The sequence below is a fragment of the Anser cygnoides genome, chromosome Z (genome assembly GCF_040182565.1).
Source record: "Anser cygnoides isolate HZ-2024a breed goose chromosome Z, Taihu_goose_T2T_genome, whole genome shotgun sequence".
Lineage (NCBI taxonomy): Eukaryota > Metazoa > Chordata > Aves > Anseriformes > Anatidae > Anser > Anser cygnoides.
The window spans coordinates 22,649,309-22,669,637 of NC_089912.1; the positions used below are offsets into that span (position 1 = coordinate 22,649,309).

The following is a 20,329-nucleotide window of genomic DNA, read 5'->3' on the forward strand; positions in this document are numbered from 1 at the left end:
GGCTGTCTTAAAAATTGGCACAGTAATCACAAACTAAAATGCTTGCACATACATGCATCAGAATAGGACTATTCCCAGGCAGATCATACAGTTGAGAATCCCTTCCAGTAAAAAATGGCATAAATTCAAGCCATTCAAGCCTCTTATACAGCTTTGTGGACTCCTAACTATAAACTACCATCTCCTTCTTTTCCAGCCCCAAAACAATCTCCAAAATATATCACACTCACAGTTGTGCAGAGGCATGAGAAATCCATCATAAACTCAGTTTGTCTGACACTAATAGTAAGGAGAGGAAAGCTCCATGTCTTGGGCATATAACAGCACCGGTGCCACCATTGCACCTTCACTGTTCCCACCAGAAAAAAAAAAAAAAAAAAAAAAAATTCTTTAGGGCCTGCTTCCCTTCCTTCTAGTGGCAGCTAATGCTACTGCTGCCAACACCCAAGAAAACTGAGCTTTCTTAACAAGCAGCAGCAGCACATCTGAAGGCACCATCCCACTCTCCTGTTTTGCTTCTCATGGCTGTGGATAATGCCAGTGTTGCTGCAACAAAGTTTGCATAGTCAGATAACATCAGCTGTGTGGCCACAGGAGCATTTAACTCACCAGGCAAGTACCTGATCTGGCTAGTTTAGCACCAGCATCGGGAAACATGTAAGCTCTTCAGTACAAGCACAGGAAGAAATTCTTCACTCAGAGGGTGGTGAGGCACTGGCTAGGTTGCCCAGCGAAGCTGTGGGTGCCCCATCCCTGGAGGTGTTCAAGGCCAGGCTGGATGGGGCCTTGGGCAGCCTGGTGTGGTGGGAGGTGTCCCCGCCCATGGCAGGAGAATTGGAACTGGATGGTCTGTAAGGTTCATTCTAACCATGCTATGTGATTCTGTAAGCATACTCAACGTGGTCATGTTATAGCAGGCTGGAAAGCATACACTTAGCCTGTGTTAGCGTATGACAGAAAACAGTAATTTAGAGAGGGTCAGGGTGTTCAGTAAGAGTACTTAACTGTTTTGTGGACAATAACATGGATACATAAACTTTAAGGAAGGAAACTGTGTCATGGTTGCTCTTTGCTGAAAACATTCCTGCTCTTATCCATTCAGGAAAAAATTCAATTGCCCTTTCTCTATACTTGCTCTTTAATGTCCAGAGTGAACACAGTTGTCATTAAAGGTTTTCGTTACTTTTTCATATACAAATAGTGTGTTTTCTAAGATAAACATTTCATATTAGTAATTTATGAGCTCACTATCAAAGAATCATAGAATCATTAAGGACCTCCAAGATCTTCTGGTCCAACCATCCCCCTGCTACCAACATCACCCACTAAACCACGTCCCTAAGCACCAGGTCCAACCTCTCCTTGAACACCCCCAGGGACGGTGACTCCACCACCTCCCTGCGCAACCCGTTCCAATGCCTGACTGCTCTTTCTGAGAAGAAATGTCTCCTAACTTCCAACCTAAACCTCCCTTGGCACAACTTGAAGCCATTCCCTCTAGTTCTATCACTAGTTACCTGTGAGAAGAGGCCGACCCCCATCTCCCCACACCTTCCTTTCAGGTAGTTGCAGAGAGCAATAAGGTTACCCCTGAGCCTCCTCTTCTCCAGACTAAACCCCAGCTCCCTCAGCCGCTCCCATGTCACTTAAGTTTTCTATTCAGTTATAAGGACTTTTGTTTCTTTAAAAAGAATAAGGACTTGCTATCACAAGTGGGTAGATGCCAACAAAATAAGAGAGCCAAGGCAAATTCTCCTTGTGACTAGAGGAGGAAAACAGCTTTTCTTTGCTGTATGTGTTGAAGGTTATATCACTTATTTTATGGAATAGGAATAAAGAAACACTGCATAGCTCACCAGCCCTGTGCCTGTAGTCTATGATCATACAGAACCAAGCAGAACCAAAGTAAAAAAAAAGGCTCTGATGGCAAGAAGCAAAGATGTATAGCATAGCTACTGAAAGATGCATTCCTTCTGAAAAATTAACTCAGGAAAATTTTGAGCAGCTTGAACACCACTCCTAAATACAGGCTGTTTCATTTGTTCCATTTTACAGGGAATATCTAAGAGGATCAAGAGTGTGTACATTATTCCTTTTTTTTTTTCCTTTCAAGAAAAGAAAGAGTCACATTTATTTGGAATTTTCACTTCCAAGAAAACGACTGTTTCATCTTTACCTTTACTTCTTGACTGTTATGCTAATCCTGTATTTTAATAGTTACTGTTCTTCCTGTTGTTTCCGTCCTTTACAGAGTCCATTACAGTTTGGCTAATACTGACTTCAAAGTGAATTTTATCTTCAAAAATGCAACAACCAGGTTTTAAGTCATTAGGAAGGTAGGGCTTGGGGGAAGGGGGGTGAACAGGGAATGACACATTCAGAAAGACAGAATACTTTGACTAGATTTCATTCAGCTTAGTAGCAAAATTTGAGAACAGTCCAAATGCATTTGTATTGTTTCATAATCTATTTATAGATGCTGACAATAGAAAGAGAGAGCTACACTCCACATGTTTATTCAGTCTCACAGACTAGGGCTTATTATCATGCAGAGCCTAAATGAAGATTAGCAGAAGTTCTGGAGATCTTGGGGTGTTACTTCAGTTGTATGGGATGGCTCACAATTTAAAGAAATGTTGTTTACCATTTCTTTGACCAACCTAATCATTATAGTCATCTTCAACAAACAGTAAACCATGCAATTCTGTAGTTAATGTTTGCCAATTCCTATGGAAAATAAATAAATAAAAATGATTAGGCAAACTGGCCTTGTTCAGTTGGTGTTTGGTGCGCTGAGATTTAAAAAGATTTTCTGTGTTTAAGAAGAACTGCAATGACTTTATTTCATGGCAACTACCTGCATGCATGTGCACAAATATGTTACTGCAGAAGTGCAATATAATGACTTTGGCATGTCAAAACAGGTGGATATAGTCACTTCTGAAACATACACTCTTATGTTGTTCAAACTTGGAAAATTAGAGACCTGCAGGTAATTCACAAAGTAGAATTTCTGACAGATCATATTACTACATTTAGTACGAGCCTGGCAATGCAACATCATTTGAATTAAGAGTTCTTGTCTTTTTTTTTTTTTCTTAAATTTATCCAAACAGTTTATTGCTATTAGTATCGACTTTCCAAAGACATACTACACCTAAACTTGATGAGATTTGTTTCAAAGTATATCTATGAAGTGCTGCAGGTATAAAAGAAAAAAACCTCGTGATGTCACATCAATGTGTTACTGATTAACTGATTTTAAAGCCAGTCCAAGCTGGAGTCACACCAAGAATGCATTTCCTACAGCAGTGAAAGGCCGTGTGCTTGAAGGATCCCTCTAGACCCAAACTTACCTAACTCTGCAGTTAGCACCATTAACATGATGAGAAAAGGGAATTCCTTGGAAGACTCGGTTTTTCATTTTGAAAGTCAGAGCAGCTTCCGAAAGTCAAGTAATGACCCTCCTCCAGTCAGCCCTACAGAGAGTTCTGGATCAGTATTTATAAGGTAAATTCAGGGGCGTTTGGGTGCTCTTTACATACTTGATGCCAGGAGGGATAGGGCAGCAACACAGGAGGGCACTGGGACAAACACTAGTGGAAATACCCTGATGGGGAAACTTAATTTTTGAAGGCAATGCACACAGAGCTGATAATTTATCTTGCATTACTGATTGCGCTGGGAAGGGGAGAGTGTAAAGAAGAATTTTGTCGGGGGGGATAGGAGGGTGTTGTTCTCTCTTTGTGTAACTTTTACACTGAAGCAGGGCTTTGAGTGTGTATAGTACTATATAAACTCAAGTTTTTAAATGACCTCTGCAAGGTTATCAAATACTATCTACTGTCTCTGTACAAAACAAATTTAAACTGGGTTAGAACACGGAATTTGACAAAATATTTTGATGTATGTTTTGGCCTATAGGAAACTTTACAATGTTTTTTAAATTATGTTTCAAGAGAAATGATATCATCAGAAAAAGGAGTATTCATGTAAGTTGAGATTGCTAATGGGTTTTCTGATAGAACAATCACAAATGATTTTCAAGGTGAAATCTCTTTTCTTACTTTAGAAGTGTGGACTTGTTGGATTGTGAACTTATAATGAGGTAGAGTTCATTGTAAGGAAGATTTCTGGACAAATCATGCACATTTTAGACAGCACAGATAAATGAGGAAATGCAGAGTCAGAGGGTTGCTCGCACTCTGCATTCATTCCTTCCCATCTACTGCAGGAGAGGGACAGGTAAACATCACCACTATCTATGTCAACCCATTATGAATAAATTATCTTTAAAAAGCTATTCAAAGTAACATTAAATATTTATTGTTCCTTAACCAACATGAAAATTCGTTAGTAAGCTCTGTCTTTCGTATCTGTTCATGTCCACCTTGAAGACTGATTTGCAGGGAACACCTCTATTTATTCTTTGTGTGACTAAATTAAATTTCTTTGTAGCTGGGTGATGGCTTGTATCACTAATTGGGTCACGAGTATAAATAAATCTGCTGGCCTCATTTTTCCCCTTGTGAAATGTTATTTGGGCTTTTTAATACTATACCTGTATAATGTATTTTCTTCCAATTCAAATGTCAGAGAGATAATGCTCAATAGTCTGAACACACAATAAGGAACCATAAATTTGAAGTTTTAATTAGAGCTCTCAGGGGCTCTTACCTAGAAGTATTTAGTTAGCGCTTGCTTTTTAAAACAACATCCACATACGTATTTCTATGCGTCTCTTATTCTTATTTTCCAGTTAGGCAAGTAAGTACAGAATAAATACAGTGGTGGACAGAGGGTTCAACACAAGTAGGTTATGTTTAACCACTTGTAGTTTGGGCAATAAGAAGTTTGCCCTCTTTTCTCTCTCCAGCCTGGAACTCTGAGCAGACAGATTTACCCACTTTTTATTTACCGCTAGATAACTGGTACACAAAAAGCTACCATATACACTCTGATAGCAACATGACCAACCCTTACAAAGAACAGAGTCCTTTGCCTTGTGTTTCTCAATAACTGACCTGTCTGCCAAGTACCAAGTGGCAGGGGGCAGGCCTTCCAGAAATCCAGTTTATTCAGCTGCTTCTCCAGTAAGAAGGAATCTTATGATCATAAAGCTCTGCGTGAAACTATACCTCCATCAGCAGAAAATACAGAATAACAGGCTGTAAATACAAGGCAATCTAATAAGAAGCATGCATGATTGCACACTGTGAGCTTAGCAGCTGGACTGGGCTTGTTCTCACTGAACTTGCTTTTCATGTGTTTGATGCAGTCATTATATGCTTATCTAAAATGAGGCACACGAAAAATCAAGGGAACAACTCTTGGGAAAAAGAAATGCAGACTCTGTGGTTTTACATGCTGTTTTCAATACCATCCTGTTTTCTGAAAGGATATCTCCCATAAATGAAGATGTATCCACAGAGGCAATTTAACTGTATTAATGATTGCTCCTGTTCATCCTAATTATTCATGCCTCAGGCCCAAAACTGCCAATATAGCCAAGTTATTATACACTTCCGTTTGCACCTCACTGTAATTGGCACCATGCAGATGAGCACAAATTTTCCAGCATCCATGGGGTTATTAAAATTTCAGACTAGGGAACTCACAGTTTATCACCATGGCAGCATGTTATTCCTGACACAGAGCAGAACTGATTTCAGAAGCAAATTATGATTCTGAAGCTATAGCTGAGGTGTCACCCATGCATAATAGATCAGAAAGAGATGTGGACACATGTATATGAAGCATTTTATCAGTATGAATGTATTGAATTACTCTGACATTAGAATGAAACATTTTCCAGTAGTCTCAAACAAAATATTGGCCAAAAAATGGGGGTTTCAACCTCCCCATTGGAACCTATCTCTATAACGTGAGTCAATATTCTGCATCCAGATCTCCTAAGCTTTAGATAAACTTCAAGCCTTCTGGTTTTTGGCCGACCTCCAGAACAAATCTGAAAAAATAAAATACTTTGAACACAAGGACATATGATTTTTCAGCAATTTACATCAGAACTAGTGACCAAGAACTCTGTGAATGTCATACTGCTAAATATGTTAAGATCAACCTTAGCAGCAATCAACTGCAGGCATGCAGGCATAAAAGATCTAAGTATATCAGATACTTTAAAAAAAAAAAGGGGGGGGGGGAGTGCGGGGGAGCGGGGGTTCGGCATTGGCCATTGGCATTCATTGATACTAGGTAACATTAAAAAATCAGAAAAAAAAAAAGTATAATATGGAAGAATTATGTTTTCTAAAGGCATAGTCATGGGAATGGAAGTCAAAAGGGTCCTCTTGACCTGTCATCTTCAGAAATTTCTCAATGTGATGCACCAAAAATCAGTTAATTAAATATTAGTGTTTTCCATCTGTGATCTGCCATTAATATTTTTCCTACAGCAGAATAAGAGAAATATATATACATATTTGTAACACAATTTGTAACATAAACTGTAATGACTGTTTTATTGCAGTTGCATTTTTGTTTGGGTACAACAAAGGATCCTTATATTTGGGCTTTCTCTCTGAAGATTTTTATATAGGATTGTGAACTTTTTTTAACAAAATTTCTTCCATGTTGAAATTACAGACCTCAGAAACATATTCAATGTACTGTTGTGAGGCTGAGGCTTAGTTCAGACAAGTTCAAGCAGTAAAGTTAAAGAGATAAGCACATACCTACCACACTCCAAAAGGCATATTACATGGTCTTTATAGCTTAACTACGAGCACTTGAAACACCAGCAAACACTTCAAAGTTCAATGGTTTGTATCTGGGGTTTGGTGCTCACCCTGTATGGCCTTCCTATGCAGGATGTACCTAGGTAATATTTTCCTCAGAATAATATAACTCCTGGTTCTGAGTGAGATGAAACAGTAAATTCATCCAGTTTATAACTCACAAGTCCATCCAGTAACTATTATCATTCAGCTTATTATTCACAACCACCTCCAATGTAGACTGTGAGAACCCATAGCATCGTGAATTTTTTTGTGTCATCTTGTTCTCTTGTTCCCCTCACTTTAAGCTTGCTGTCCTCAGGATAAGAGCAATACCTTTCTAAGCTCCTGGAAAGTCTGGACAATATATATATTACTATATATATATATTTTTTATTATTTTTTTTTTTTGGAAGATTCAGTGTATCCTCAAGGAAGCTGTGCTAGCTTTCACTTTCTTACATACTTAACATACTGCTGTTCTTCAGAGACTGCCAGATGACTGAATGATTCTCTTCACAAAGTGATCACCAAATTTAGATGTACATTGAATGTGTAAATGCATGTATATGTGGTCCAAGAAGGTGTATGTATATATACACTCCTGTATGACACACAGATATAAAAACCGCATACATGCATGCACATTATTCATTAGACACGTAATCTGTTTGATGCCGTAACGTACTGGTGCACCTGGATTGAAAATTTTGTCCACATAATTTACACAAAGAAAAGTGACACGTGGATGACACCCTGGATTTCCTTTGGATATTTACAAACAAATCAAGCTAAGCTGATCCACCACAGTAGAAGAAGCGATATTTTTACTTAGCTCTTCCTGCCTAGCTGGCCAAAGCATTAAATGATGGTCATAAATGCAGAAAATAAATGAATTTTACTGCCATGGGATTTGGTACTTTCGTTACAAGTGTCAAGATCTAGGCATCACCGCATTCTAACAGTGCCATCCATGAAGCATCCAGGGCAATGTATTGCTTGGGAAATATGCTATGACTGCCTTTTTTCTCATGAAATATGAGGAGACAGTGACTTGTGCTTTTCAGCAGTGCCAGCTGGCTGAATGCCATCTCGTAGAGAGCAAGAATGAACTACTACATGTACCAAGGCTGCTGTGTTCAGAATATGAGAAAGTTGCCATGAATGATTTGGGGAGAGAGGAATGTTCCTTTGCTTTACCACTTCCACTGTGCTTTTCTGAGGCTGCATATAGCCATTAACCCCCCTTTTCCATATTTTTCTTTTGATGCATTGTGTAAGTGTGCAGCGCGTCTTCAATGACTTTACGCAGGAAGTTGTGTGAAGGGCATTGGTATTGAAATAACAGCGAATGTGCTGAAGTAGTACATATGCAATATTATTATACATTCACTACGAGGCAGGCTGACATCATATTACTAATACCCCATAAATTTTCTGTGAAAATGTTTCTGCTTTTTCCTGCTGGCCGCTACAATGCATACTTGCAGTGTAGTCTGCTGCATCCACTTCCTTCAGTATTCAGCCACAACGAACAGCCTCAGCATGCCTCACTGTCTGTGGTGAGAAATGCTCCAGCTAGCTGTAAAGCCAGCCTAGTTCACGTGCCCCAGGTGCTTCCCTATCTGAAGGGCAGTACAACCAACACAGGCTCCTTTAAACAAAAACAGAGATGTATAAGTTGATATGACTTGTAGCAAAATGATCAGATGAAACCTATCACTTGCCAGAGGTCTCTATAAAGCAAGCTCACACTTTTAAAAATGAATAAATTATGAAAATCTTAATCCAGGCAGGGAATGGGGATCAGCTGGCCAAAACTGCCTTTTAGCCTTTACAAAACTCTCACTCTGTTCTGGCACTAGTTGTCTTCTACTGACTGTTTACAATGTTGGTTTATTCCATTCATTTTGAGCACACTTCAAGTATGCTGAGTGATTTGCAGATGTTTCTGAGCATTCCTGCTTGAGGCAGGAGTATCACCAACACTAAATCAGGTCAGGTGTGGTTTTGTATAGCTGAGACTCGAAACCTCCAAAGATAGACAGTCTACAGCTTATTTGGGTAACCTCCAGTGCTGCACCACTCTTTTAGCATATTTTTTTTTTTTCTCTTTTGCAGTCTGCACCTCCCAAGCTGTAAGTCATTTCACTGTGGCCTGCGGGTGGTTTACATACATTCTGGAAATGAATTTTTCTTACTGTTTCAACATCTTCTCAAATGTGTCTAACTTGTGTCTCATACTACCACAGCTCCTAGTCATATGCTATTTATCATACATCTACTTTCCTATTGTATTTCCACAGAGCAATATAAGGATTTATTTAATGATTCTTTCATCACTTAATGGCTCCCAAGACATTTGAGTATCTTTTACAGAATCCTAACAATGCAGAGTATTATATAGAAAACTGAAGAAAAGACTTAACTTGAGATGTGGTCTGCCGTTCAAAAGTACCAGTATTGACGTACTATAAAGGCTGTATCTTCTTATATCTTTTTTTTTTTTATTGCACCTGATTTTGCCATTTTTGAGAAACTTTTCCAATTGACATTTCTGATAAAAATCACCATTCATGGAAAGCATTTAGACTGTAACACTACGGTTTGGAAATTCATTGCACTGAATATAATAGCCAAATTTACCTACAAGTTCTCTACTATTTGACTTTGTACTGAAAATTGTAACAGACAAAGGATATGAAAGAATAATATATGCTGTGAGAGATAAATTCCATGTTATTTTAATCATCACTTACTGAAGTACAGGCTTCTCTTTTAGATCAGATTTGCTTTCAGCTTAAAGTAGAAAAGCTTTTGTTCTGCATCTAGTATTGCAAATGAAACATTAAAGTACAGTCTTTCAGATAGCACACTTCATTAATTATGCAGAAGACACCAGACCAAGCTTTAGGTACTCAAATTCATCTTCAACATGGGGACATCCATCTCCTAGAAAGTTGTTTTACGCAGTCTTAAACTCAAAATTTTCTTAACATGGAAATCAACTGTAACACTGAGAGGAACAGATAGAAGAGTACTTCTGGCTTTTACCTTTCAGAGCAAAAGTTGTGGACTTAGGAGGAGGAATGGCACAAACAAGTACAGAATAATTCTCTACTGAGTAGATAGATATGTGCTCAATATATACTGTAGTCATGTATATATATCCCTGTATGTCACTGTAGTCGTTTGCTGCTTTGTTCTGTCCCAAGGAAGTTTGCTCACATTAGGCATGCTGATATCCACCATAAAAACTGAGAAATACTTTATGAATATCCGTAATTACCGTACTGAAATAAAAACACAAGTTAAATAATGCTGATTATCACAATCTCTGACCCAGTTTATTTCCAGCTAGATTGTCTTTTTTTTTTTTTTTAATCTTTCATTGGCAATATCCTATCCAAGAATCCCTAGGCATGGGTGGTAGTCCTACTGCTGTTATATACTGACCTTCCTGGTGTGTCTCATTGGGCCCCTTTACCCTTCCCTTCCTCATGTCATTCAAGACAAGCGGAGATTAAGGAGGACTTCCTCTGGATGATGATAGTACACACTGTAATAGGGATAGGGAATGAACTTGATGACTTGGTGAGTCTCTCCCAGTTCAATTTTACCTTTTTCATATGTATCTTTTTTTTTTTTAACAAAAGCTTTTCCTAGTATTTCAGCTCTAGTTTTTCTTCATTCGCTGTGTTATACATAATTTTAAGGTCCTACTTATTGAAAAAGGTATTCCTGACCTCCTTTGAAACTTTGACCCTTTAGTTTAGACTCTTCAGAGCAAAAGCATGTCAATTTTTGCCTACCTGGCATCACTAGTGCTGCAGGTATTAAACAGTAATCAGAAATTTTAACACACTAATTTCTTTTTCTCTCCCCAATCTGAACTTCACCAGCTAGAAAAATAGTTCAGATTTTCACACAACAGGTCTCTGTTGCTGATGGCTTCATCTTAACATATTCACTTTACCATATCTATTATACACCAGCAATTATACCTGTACAGTAAAGGCTCCTTTGTGATTTTTTGCATATTTAAGACTTGCTGTAGCATAAAAAAGTAAAAGCACAAAGCTTTTGAGAATATTGCACGCACATGACCAGCTGCACATTTGATAGTTTAATATAACACCTCTCGTACTACTACTCTCACTCTCTACTACTGAGAATTCTGGCATTCACGATTTTTATCACTCTGGAATATGTCGCTTTGCTCTGGAGTTACTGCACTGTGCACATTTTGGCAAAGGTTGGCCACAGAGTTTCTTTTTCAAATCCTCCAAAAACAACAAGCTAGAACCATTGCTTATTACTTCCACTGATATTAAAGGAGAATAACAAAATATGGAAGAATCACTAGAGAGGCATGTATGAAAACTTGCCAGAACCAAGTCTCTGACAAGGGTTAAGATACCATGATATGGGATAAAGTATCTAGTAAGGATTCACTTTTAGTGTCTATGCTGCAGGCATCAATTTGAATGCCACTTTCTTTTTACAGTAAATACCTTGACTATTCAGTGCAGAATGTTTTGCATACCTTGAGAACGGAGCTGGCTGAAACTACAACGGCAGAGACTAAGCTGCAGGGGCCAAGCAGCTTCTTCCCAGTTTTTTAACCACCGTGGTCGAGGCAGAAATCTCTGGAGAGGAGTGAGCAAAACAGGCAGCAGTAGCATTTCTCTGCTGTAGCTAAATCTGTCAGAGATTGAAAGCCAAAGTATTCAAAAGGCAAATGATTTTATCTGTTCAAATATCTAAATGCTAGACTCTCACCTACTGTAAATCAGCATTATTCTGCTGGAGGGAGCAGAGCTACACAAGAAAACTAAAATAGTAATTGATACATTTTCAGTGCATCCCAGTAATGAAAGGCCTTCAAAAACAAGACAAAGGGAAAGTAGCCATTTTTTCTGCTGGTTTTAGACATCAAGGATTGCAGTAAGTGTGCTTGGGTTTTTGCTAGTGCATGCTGTGGTAGTGCTCACTGACAGAATAATTCCCAGGGAACCCGAAGCCTCACATGGGTTGCTGCATCCCAGCACAGGGTCCTGGATCCTATCAGACACAGGAAGACAACCCTGCCTTTCAGCTCCAGGTCTACTCACAGCCCATACAGCTGAAGTGGGGCCTATTCTGTTTTCCTTTCCATAAACAGGACACCACTATACAGCCACAGGTAGTGTCTGGCATGCAGTGGTGACAGAGGGAATGCCAAACCAGCTCAGGTGCTGCACAGGGGAGGATAAGGCAGCAAAGTTTCACAGATACAGAACCTAACAGGTTAGGGTAATGTTTCCTATAACTACAGCTCATTTGTTTTTCTACACATGCCTTCATTTTCACATTGTTATACATAAATATTAGTTAACGGTTTCTCCCAGAAATACAACTATTTAAAAATTCTTACTTTCCACACAGCTTGGTGCATAGAGTTTACATTTTATAGGACTGGAGCTAGCAAAACTCATCTAGTCTAGTTAAGACCAGAAATTAATCTCACATTTTCTGCAGGATGTCCAACCAGTTTTGGCAGTCCTGATCCTTTTAACCTTTGACGCTTGTTTTTCTTTAGCCATTTCCTGAATATATTGCAACATTACATAATGCTTAGTTCTTTCACTTTTCAAAATACTGTGCAAGTGTCAACCATCTATGAATCTTATTAATGCCACTGGATGATACATTAGCATCTATATCCTACTCTGATATCCACGAAGAGACCACAGTTCTGTATGTGTTTTGCCCTTACCTCTCGCGAATCTGGTGGCTGAGATGGGTGTAGGTGAAGAAAATGTGATAAACCTATTATTAATTCCATTGATATATTCTAATGCATTAAGCCATGAAAATTGACCTTTTCCTAGAGATGTTATTTTGAACTTTCATTCCAAGGTTGGCCTTTTTTAGATTACGTCCCTAAAACCACAGACTCTGTCCTTCTGCGTTGCAGTGCTTCGTGGAAACACTAGTTCCTCAAACTGAACTATTTGTCAGGTTTTAACCAGATAAGGAAAGCATTTTCCCCCATACGTGTGTGCTCATATTTCGTGCCTGCCACGCAAGATGGCTTGCACCAAACTCTGCCGGGCTGCAAGCAAGTGCCCCCTCGACCTGACGAGCACCGGGTGGGGGGAGGAAGCTGTTACATTTTGTCTGATTTTACACAACACTCGGTGATTTACCGGGGCTGACAAACCAGCCGTAAAAGAAAGGAAAGCGAAAATCCCAGGGGAAGCTGGCAGGTGGAAGGAATATCCAACCGGGGGGAGGCCGGCTAGCCCGGTCCCGGGCCGCCCCTCAGCGCCTCCCCTCAACGCCTCCACACGCGTACAAAGCCCCGCGGAGGCCATTTGCTCGTTCAGCCTCCGTAACACCGTGTCCGCCTCCTCACCGCCCGCCCCGGGGCGGGGGCAGCACGGCCCGGCCCTGCCAGGCCCGGCCCAGCCCGACCAGCAAGCGGCGGCTGATCGCCGAGAGGCAGCGGGGCAGAGCCGTGCCCATGGTGCTCATGACAGAGCAGCGCTGCGAGGCGGAGGAGCCGAAGGCTGGGCGGGCCGGCGGCAGGCGGGAAGGCAGGGGCGCCCTGCGGCTGTGAGTAGCGGGGAGCCCCGGCCTCTGCTCGGGACGGGAGATGTAGGGGAGGCGGGACGGGTCCCTGGCTAGCCCGGGAGGGAGGTGGCGAGTGCCCCCGGCCACTTGCCACCCCGCGGTGATGGCCGTCGATGTGCGAGGAGTTTGGCACCGGGGAAAGAAGGCGCTGGAAAACCCGCAGCTTTTCGCCAAGAAGGGGGCGTAGGGCGGGGAGTCGCTTTCTCCCTTTCTTTGGGGGTTTTCCTCCCGGAAGAAAACTCTGCACAAAGATTTAATCTTAAACAGGCTCCAAGAGAGCAACTTACCAGCAACTGGCGCCTTTTCTGGAAAGAAAGTCTGCAGAGGTCTGTGGGTTTGGTTCTTTTTTGCGTTGTGTCCCTGATCCCCAAGCAGCTGTATCCCCAAAATACATATCACGGTGAAATCTGTTGCCAGAAATAACTTTCTGGTTGGAGAGCAGCAATAACCCAGGTTTCTTCTGAATGTCCTTTGTCCCATGTGGTGTAGCCACATCAGAGACTTCACGTAACAAGGGAGGTGTAGCTCCCCAAACTTCAGAGCCCTCTTACTTCGAGCCTTGGGTCCTGATCCCCACCACAGAACTGTGCCAATGAACCTAACAAAGCTTTTCAGGTATACAAGATCCATATCTGATTCCGTGCTTAAGAATGGGGCCAGGAATCTGATGATTTAGAGAGAATTTATCATCAGATTTTTTACATGATGCTCTTCTTTGTCCCCAAGCATTTAATCTTTCAGTGTTGGATCTAGTGTGCTTTGAGAAGTGAGGTTAGTCTTAACCAGTGTCATAAATGGAGAAGTCTCCCTAACTACAGCCCTTTTCCTAGCCCTCAGCTTCTGCTGTTCAGAAGAATGTAGGTGTCGTGTGGGGGGCAGCATGGTGGTCTTTGGCTACAAAGTTTTCAGCAATTCTTACCTGGGCAGCAGGAGGGTAAAAACACCCGGCGTTGTGGAATACAGTGGAAGATGTTGAAATGTTTTGTCATAAACTAGAGAATCACTTAAACATTTCACAGCTGGAAACAAAGTTAGAATTTATTTGCCAATCCTACTTTAACTGAGAAGTGGATCCCTGAAGAAGCATTGTGTTTATTTGATGGTGACTTAACGTCAGAAACTAAGTAACTTTGGTTTGTTTGAAGTTAATCTGCAGGTGGGATTGTTCAGATGAAGAACAAGGGCTGTGACTTGGTTTTGTTTCACTCGGAGCTGAGCTAGCAAAAGTTAAATCACTGAAGATTTTTTTTTTTTTGAAATATCTTAAATAAGCTTGTGCATGTCAGGGTGGGAGGGTGGGGTGTTCTTTCCCTTCATGTACTTCCAGGAAACAGTGTGCAACCAACAGGGCTCGTGCTGGCTTCTGCTTGAAAAAAAAAAATCCTTGCAGAATTGTGGAGGCTCATGGAATCTTTTAGCATTTTCCAATGCACAGGGGAGAGAGATTTATGTATATGCTAATATGCACTTCCCAAAGGAATGCCTAAAATGTTGTTCAGTTTAGAGATGGACTTTGTGGCTCCATAAGCTTCCTCCAGCATAACAGTTCCCTGGAGGATAGGTTCCTGTGACAGATTGAAGCTGTACAAGTATCCATTTATTTATTTATTTATTTATTTTGTTTCAAGGTTAAATCTGAGAAGATTATCTGCTAGTGACTCAGGAAACTTTACACAGAGTTAAATACATTCGTATAGATGTAGAAAATGGACTTCTCTAGCATATTTGGTGACACGCATGTCTTCTTTGCAAAGCATGCAGCTCATCTCTGGGGCTTGAACAACCCCAGAGGTATCACTGAACGGAAGATGTGTGCTGTCATTATCCACATCCGAAATAGTGGTGCATGGAAAGTTCATCATTAAATGGAGTTCTTCCCAAGTGAGCCAAAAGTTCATGATCAGAAAGCACCTTCCAGGTGGTCTTCAATGACCACTATGTTCTAGGATGGCCTGGCACCAAAAGAGAGTTAACCATTGTGTTGTCTTCAGAAGACATTTATTTCTCTGACTTGTGGTGTGTTATTTGGGACATTTGTGGTGGTGCTCAGCTTGTCTAAGGAGCTGTTAGCCGTACTGCAGGGACTGCTGGTGGAACAGAAGTTGTATCTCTGAAAACAAAAGGCAGTGTATTAAAGAGAAGTGGCAGAGGTGTAATAAGGAGCACTTCATATTCAGTGTCAGCATCCTTCTCATCTCACACATACTTGTTTCTGGTGAGTTAGGGTAGTATTTTCTGGTTTCCACTACAGGCAGTATTTGTCCTGAGACCATTAAGTCTGTCTATGTGAGGGCAGGGTACTGAGTGACTGAATGGTAAGATATTGCTAACATTAAGTGGCATGTTCTGTCCTCTTACAGTTGCCGGCACAAGGTAATGTCCAGTTAATTTAAAGAAATGAAGAGCTGAGGCTTTGAAAGATGTAGAATCTTTTAGATTTTTTTTTTTTTGAGCTAAAATAGGTTGTAGATCCTGGGGAAAATGCGCTACTGAAAGCAGTAGAAATTGCTTACAAGCAAATTATGTACTTCTGGGAAAAGACAGAAAGCGACTTTTATGGTGTTTTTCTCTGTATTATGCTGTAATAACAGATGTTAACTCATAATTATTTGTCAACTGATAAGTTAAAAGATAATTATTTGGCTGACCTGCATGTAATCACAGCACACTAACTTTTGTCCTTAATGATATTACTTGAGAGAAATAGAATATGCACAGAGGTAAGTGGAGGTTATTTATTACTCATTAAAAGCTGTATCATCTGATACAGATCAACCCCTTTCCAGCAGCTAAATTTCTGCTGTTTGTTTTTGCTGCTGTTTGTTTTTGAGGAGGAAGAAGATGTACATGTGTGCTTACATTCACATTCTGTCCTGTTAATGCATTTTAAGTATCGTATTTTTTAATTCTTCCCTCTTAGTTCTTTGTTATTCTTTAAGGGGCAATTGTACTGTGTGATCTGAAAAGAAGGCTAGGATTGCAACGTGGAACATTTAAATTTGAGGTGTGCGAGAAATGAAACTTCTGATCTGGACAACCTCCATTTGTTCATGATAATTGTTTTTAATTGCTCCTACTTTTTTCTTTTTTTTTCATACTTTAGTTAAATTATATACATGCTCTAAGTTAAAAAAAATAAAAATAAAAAATTGTGCCATGTGTAAATGCATACCTCATGAATCTGAACAGACATTTTCTTTGTACTGAAGTCCTTCACATTGGCTAGCCTGAAATACTCCCAGATCTGCTGCCCTTACTGGTTATTCGTGGTCTACCAGAACTGCTTGTTGGCAATATAATACTATTTTCAGATAAGCTTTGGCCAGTGGGATTTGTTGCTGGTGTTTGACAGGTGATGCACAAAGATGGTATCAAAGTATTTTCACCTTAAAACCATCCCCATAAATGTTGCAGTCAAGTGGTTTGAAATCATGTACTCACTTAGTGGTGTTGCTGCTGAGACCAGTGGTCTTCATGCCCCGTATGTTGCTGTTGCCTGGTCCATCTACTACGCTGATCCACTGGAAAGCTTTCACCCATGTGACCTAAGCCAAACTGAGAAAAAAAGAAGAAAACTCACAAAGCAGTTCAACTAGTGGCAGTGTTAGAGCTAGAGCTTTCCCTAACCTCTGTTTCCTTTGTGGCTGAAGGAGGTGTCAAACCCTTTGGCTAGGACAGATATAACTGGCATACCTTTTTAGACTTGTGTTACTGTTACACCTGAGACACGTTGTGTTTGGTCTGTCAGTCTTTGCAGATATTCTTTATTCTAACCAAAATTGATAGGTAGGTCTGGATCCAGCTAGGATGCTTAGCAGCGGTCTCTTCAAATACTGTCCTAATACAGAAAGTTCCTTCTCTGAACATAACAGGAGAGTGGGACAAGCTGTTCGTGCCTGTTCCTCCACTTTTATTTTAAAATAAGTATCTTGCTTTTTCTAGATCATCTCCGAGTTACCCAAAATTAGAGACATTTTCATGTTTTCTTGCCAGAAAGTTGCAAACAAATATTTAAAACATCTGTTTTTCCTTCCTGACAGTGGAAGGAGAGTCAGTGGGAGACTCGAGGAGGACATGGGCTGCTGTTCCTGGACAGGCCACTGCACAGAGCCCTTGCCTCTTTGTAAAACAGTGTAGTGTGCTGCCTCATGCTGGGGTGCCTGTTACAGTAATGGAATTAAGTGCAGGTAGGTGGGACACCTGAATAAAAGGGAGAACCAGGATTGTAGCGTATGTACGAAGAGAACACGTTTTCCTCTTCTTAATTACCCGGTAACTGACCATCAGTTCTATACCAAAATACTTGCTTCCTTTAACTAAATCTTCTACCTGGCACTGACAGGCTTCTGCCTCCATCCTTGAAAAATATCACGCATGCCAAGGTGAGAAAGGTTAATAAACTTCCCTGAAAGAGTGGCAAGAAATAACGTGCAAGTTGCAGATAGGCAGCAGAGAAACTCAGCAGGATAGGGGAGGTAGAGGCAAGCTGACACCTTCCTCCTCTGTGGATGGATGGGCGAAGCCTTCTAGTTACTTCACTATGAAACAGCAGTTCCTGAGGCCCCACAGGAATCAGTCCTGTCTAGGTGTGTCCACTGCAAAGATCTGTTCTTGTGGGCACTTCAGTGATATAGCCCTCTGGGAATCTTGCCATAGAAGAAACTCAAAGTTTGAGAGTGCTGGGCAAATACTGGCAGATAAAATGCTACAGTTAGGTACCCTGGTAAAATGATGCAGTCTTTTCCCAGAAAAATGAGCTGCATTAACTCTGGCATTTTTTTTTCTTCGTTAAAGGATGATTTTAACTCCCTTTAAAAGGTAATCCTGCAGACTATTAATGTGTGCCCCATCAGACTGTCTAGTGGCTGTCTACCTTCTGCTTCCCTCCCCCTTGCTAGGTTTCCTAATACACCCTTTCTCCTTACTGGTAGATAGCGTGTTTTTGTTTTGTTTTCTTTCTAGTTTAGGCTATTTCTAAAGATAGACCACCTACAATCTTGATAGTAGTTTTGCAGTTACCGTTTATGTTACAGTAGTTCAAGAAGAGCCATTTAGGTTTGCTCAACCTTTTTCTGGACAAGAAGGAATTTTATAGTACAAAAGTCCAGTGTATAATGAAATTGTAAGTCCATTCGACTGTGGGGAATTTTAGAATCCATGTAAATTTGCTGTAGGCCAGGTGGTGGAGGACAGCATGTGGACTGTGGAAATGCTCCACAATGTAGAGGAAGAGATTTACAAGGCATTCAGACTCTGTGTCCTGTGACACAGAAAACAGAAAGGCAGGCTGGCCTCACAGGGGTTTGGTCACCATGTGTTACATCTGGTTCTAAGAAGAATATCTTTTTCCAAGACTGTGGAAGAAAAATGGTTGTTTATATGCAGTGTCACAATCCAAGGCACTGTTGTGATTAATGCTGGTTAGGCCCATTGTGTCATCTTTGGCTAGTATTTCCTACTATGAAATAATATATTTTGTATTATGTGTATTTACATTCTTTGGGCCTGTTCCATTAACACATAGGCAAGTCTGTAAAAGAAATAGAAGTAAAAAATTAATTATAATAATGATCATCATCATCATAGATTGCAGAGATAATTATGGGAAATTCAGCATTGCCAGACCCTTGGTGAGCAGGGAGCCTCCAGTAGTTATTTTACTTTCCATCGAGGGTGGAAACTGATCAAAGCGTGGTGAAACAGGGTAGATGGACACAATTAGATAATCATTTTCATCTCAATTAGACATTAAGCCTTGATGTGTACTGTTCTTGCTGGGAATCCTACAGCAACAAAAGTTGTAGTTGGGCATCCCTTGACATAACTTTTTTACATTTTCTGTGCTAATATAGTGTTGCCTTTTCCACAGAGAAATCTCATTGATGATTGTGGATTATCTGTTGTCAATTCCAGGTATGAAAGAAACTGCTACATGATCAAACCAAGTCATTCTTCTTTTTGTTAGTACCCTGATTAAAGAAAGAAAATGATTTTTTTTCACCATACATTGATTCAGACAGTTTGCATGCAGCATATTGAGTCCATAGTTCTAAAAGAGCCATGAAACAGTGTTCTGAGCAAGTGATTCCTGTTTTATGGCTTTATTCCTTCCCCTGCCACTTAAGAAAAAGAAAGGTGTTGGTAGGATTACTCCCAAACCTCTCCTATTATCTCTAACTGTTCTGCATTCTTAATAGCAGTCACTAATATAACTGATGGTGTCTGCTGCTTTTTTTTTCTTTTTTCTTTTTCTTAAATCCTAATGCAGTCTGATATAACTACTTAATTTTTATTATTATTTTTTTTTCAGAAACACAGTTAATGCTGGCAGCCAAGTCTTTTATCATGTGGAGGCATGCCGCTCCAGAGTTCTTCCTCCAAAACAGAGATGTAGCTTCAGGTAGTGAGGCCAGACCTTTGTACGTATGCTCTGGTGATCGTGCCTCAATTGTGCAGATACAGAGAGAGATCTGTATCACCTTTGCCTGAGTGACGTAGCAGATCTAATTGATATAGCCCTGCGAGGTCATACTGAACACATGGATTGTGTACAATTGCAGTATTTATTTTAATTTAATATGGTATAGAACAGTTGGTAGCCCAGGCACGTAAGTGCCTTTGTCCTCTTTTTTCTGCACCCTGAACAAACCACAGATCAGGAATTCTTTCTTCTTTCTCTTCCCTTTTTCCTGTCACCTGTGGCAGCTAAAGATAAAAATGTGGTTTAATGAAAGGCTGCACATTTCTTCTTCAATAGGAATTATAGTTCTGCTTTTTTATCTTGTTCTGGGTTAGAAGATAAGGTAGGCTAGAACTAGGAAATAGGAAAAATTTCCCAACTAAAGGCTGCCAGCCAGCTGGAGAAGGAAAAAAGCACATGCTCCTGTCCTAAGTAGAAATGAAGGAGTATCTTCCCCTGAGACCTTTTATTTATTTATTTTTTTCCCTAGAAATGTGTCTATTAAGATTTGTGT

At 40.3% G+C, this 20,329-nt stretch overlaps 1 protein-coding gene and 1 long non-coding RNA gene across 4 annotated transcripts in view; one reads left to right on the plus strand and one right to left on the minus strand.

Annotated features, from left to right (window-relative positions):
• Nucleotides 1-3,345: 3,345 nt before the first annotated feature.
• The window catches only part of GRAMD2B (GRAM domain containing 2B), a 42,272-nt gene continuing 25,288 nt past the window's right edge, over nucleotides 3,346-20,329 (plus strand). Inside the window, exon 1 of one of the 3 annotated variants that reach the window (XM_048049927.2) lies at nucleotides 3,346-3,510. In XM_048049927.2, the coding sequence (XP_047905884.1) occupies nucleotides 3,383-3,510 (128 nt within the window). In that variant the 5' untranslated portion in view covers nucleotides 3,346-3,382. Of the gene's footprint in view, nucleotides 3,511-12,970; nucleotides 13,338-20,329 lie in introns of those variants that run through there. The other 2 variants (XM_048049925.2, XM_048049928.2) reach the window with 2 other exon arrangements.
• On the minus strand, nucleotides 9,221-11,641 carry LOC136788914 (uncharacterized). Its single transcript, XR_010827475.1, has 2 exons — nucleotides 11,284-11,641; nucleotides 9,221-10,296 (listed from the first exon to the last, which is right to left on the minus strand). It is a non-coding gene; the product is annotated as an uncharacterized lncRNA (long non-coding RNA).